At 39.3% G+C, this 1,702-nt stretch overlaps 1 protein-coding gene across 1 annotated transcript; it reads left to right on the top strand.

Moving 5' to 3' along the window:
• The first annotated feature begins 504 nt into the window (after window positions 1-504).
• On the top strand, window positions 505-1,014 carry NCBP2L (nuclear cap binding protein subunit 2 like). The gene has a single exon (XM_029241417.1). The coding sequence runs from the start codon at window positions 505-507 to the stop codon at window positions 1,012-1,014; it is 510 nt and encodes a 169-aa protein (XP_029097250.1).
• Window positions 1,015-1,702: the final 688 nt, after the last annotated feature.

Raw genomic sequence — 1,702 nt, forward strand, 5'->3', positions numbered from 1 at the left:
CATAAAAGAGTATGCCACAACTGTATTTGTGCTTTGACCCTGATCATGTATGCATTTTATCTGATGCCTAGTCCTTGATCAGGATGATACTAGTGCTCATTCTCCATGAAAATTTGATCCATTTTACTGTTTTATGCCGTATTTTCTGAGAGCGTACTGTTATTAAATGTGTTCTTTGGTAATAGATGAGGTATGTAAGATCTGAGTCAACCAAAGGTAGCGTAACTTCCCTTTCAGGAAGACTTGCAAAATTGGATTTTATGACCATGTTCCTGGGGCTTTTGGAACTTTCTATTTTTGGTTTGCCTTGATGTGATCCTCATGGTCAAGAGCTGAGATGTCTATGCATCTGGGCACAAACCTCTTAAATATACACAGGTTTGTATTTCAGTTTCCCTCCTTGTAACTTTACTTTTGTTAAATTCAATTTAGGGTTTCTTTGGTGGTGATACTGCTGCTAAGCTGGATCGGGAACTGCTGCCCTCACAGCACCCACTGGGCACTATGTCCAAGGACCTGAGAATTCTGTACAGCGACTCCTCCCTGGAGCTGAGCGAGTACCAGGGCCAGCTGTTTAGTAGCAATGACAATGAGCGTGAAAAATTACTGATGGAAAGCTCCACACTGTATGTGGGGAATCTTTCCCTTCATACAACCGAACAGCAAATATTTGAGCTCTTTAGTAGATGTGGTGATGTCAAGAATGTTTTTATGGGCCTGGATAAAATAAAGAAAATGGCACGTGGTTTCTGTTTTGTAGAACAGCATAACAGAGCTGATGCCAAAAATGTCATGCGATTCCTAAATGCGACCCACCTAGATGACCGTATTGTCCACATAGCTTGGGATCTAGGCTTTAGAGAGGGCAGACAATATGGCCATGGCCAATCTGGGAGCCAGGTAAAAGATGAATTTTGTGAAGAGGAGGCTTTGGAAAACAGCCTCAGGTCCGTGGTAGGAGAGGAATCCACCAGAGAAAAACCTGCAACTGTAGCCCCTCAAAAAATATATTAAAGAAAAATACCAGGCCAGCAAATAGCCCATTTCATAACAAATCTAAATTACTTTATTTGCTGGGCAAACCCTTTTGCTGTATCTTTCTCTCTGAAATGTTATTAAATGGTGCGAACAAAGATAGTCTCTTGTTCTTGTCTTAATTTTGAAGCTGGTTGTCAGATTACCAGTTTGATCATCAGGTGGTCAAAAGTGAAGTGTTCTTCAGGAATAAATTAGGTACGTTAGATATGAGTCATGAAAAGCACAACTTCCCTTTCAGGAAGCGCCAGTTGGATTTCATGACCATGTTCCCAGGGCCTGAAATGATCATTGTTTTAGACTTTGCATAAAATAAAGTCAAATAATTGGAAAACTTTAAAAAATTATTAAAAGAATACAAGCACATTATTTTAAAATATTAAAAAATCCAGAAGAGTCTATAATGAAAGCAAAAATCCTCCTGCCCCACCTCTTCCTACCCCAGGCCTATTCCCTGGGTAATAACTTTCAATTATTTTAGCAGGTTGTTTTGGTTTCTTTGCTGGTAGTTTCCTCCATATTTCTAAATAACATGACTGCTTATACTGTTTATTTTAATTTTAAATGTCATCTACTGACTCCCTGCTTTCATAGATGAGAATTTAGCTCACTTACACCCCCACTGGCACTTCTCTTCTCTCAATCCTCTCAATATAGTTTACAACAC

Source organism: Monodon monoceros, unplaced genomic scaffold (assembly GCF_005190385.1).
Source record: "Monodon monoceros isolate NGI ecotype Baffin Bay Population unplaced genomic scaffold, NGI_Narwhal_1 Super_Scaffold_22, whole genome shotgun sequence".
In the NCBI taxonomy this organism is placed as follows: Eukaryota; Metazoa; Chordata; class Mammalia; order Artiodactyla; family Monodontidae; genus Monodon; species Monodon monoceros.

Bases quoted from the DNA above. Each gene is read 5' to 3' on its own strand.
- NCBP2L (XM_029241417.1), top strand. From the start codon at position 505: ATGTCCAAGGACCTGAGAATTCTGTACAGCGACTCCTCCCTGGAGCTG.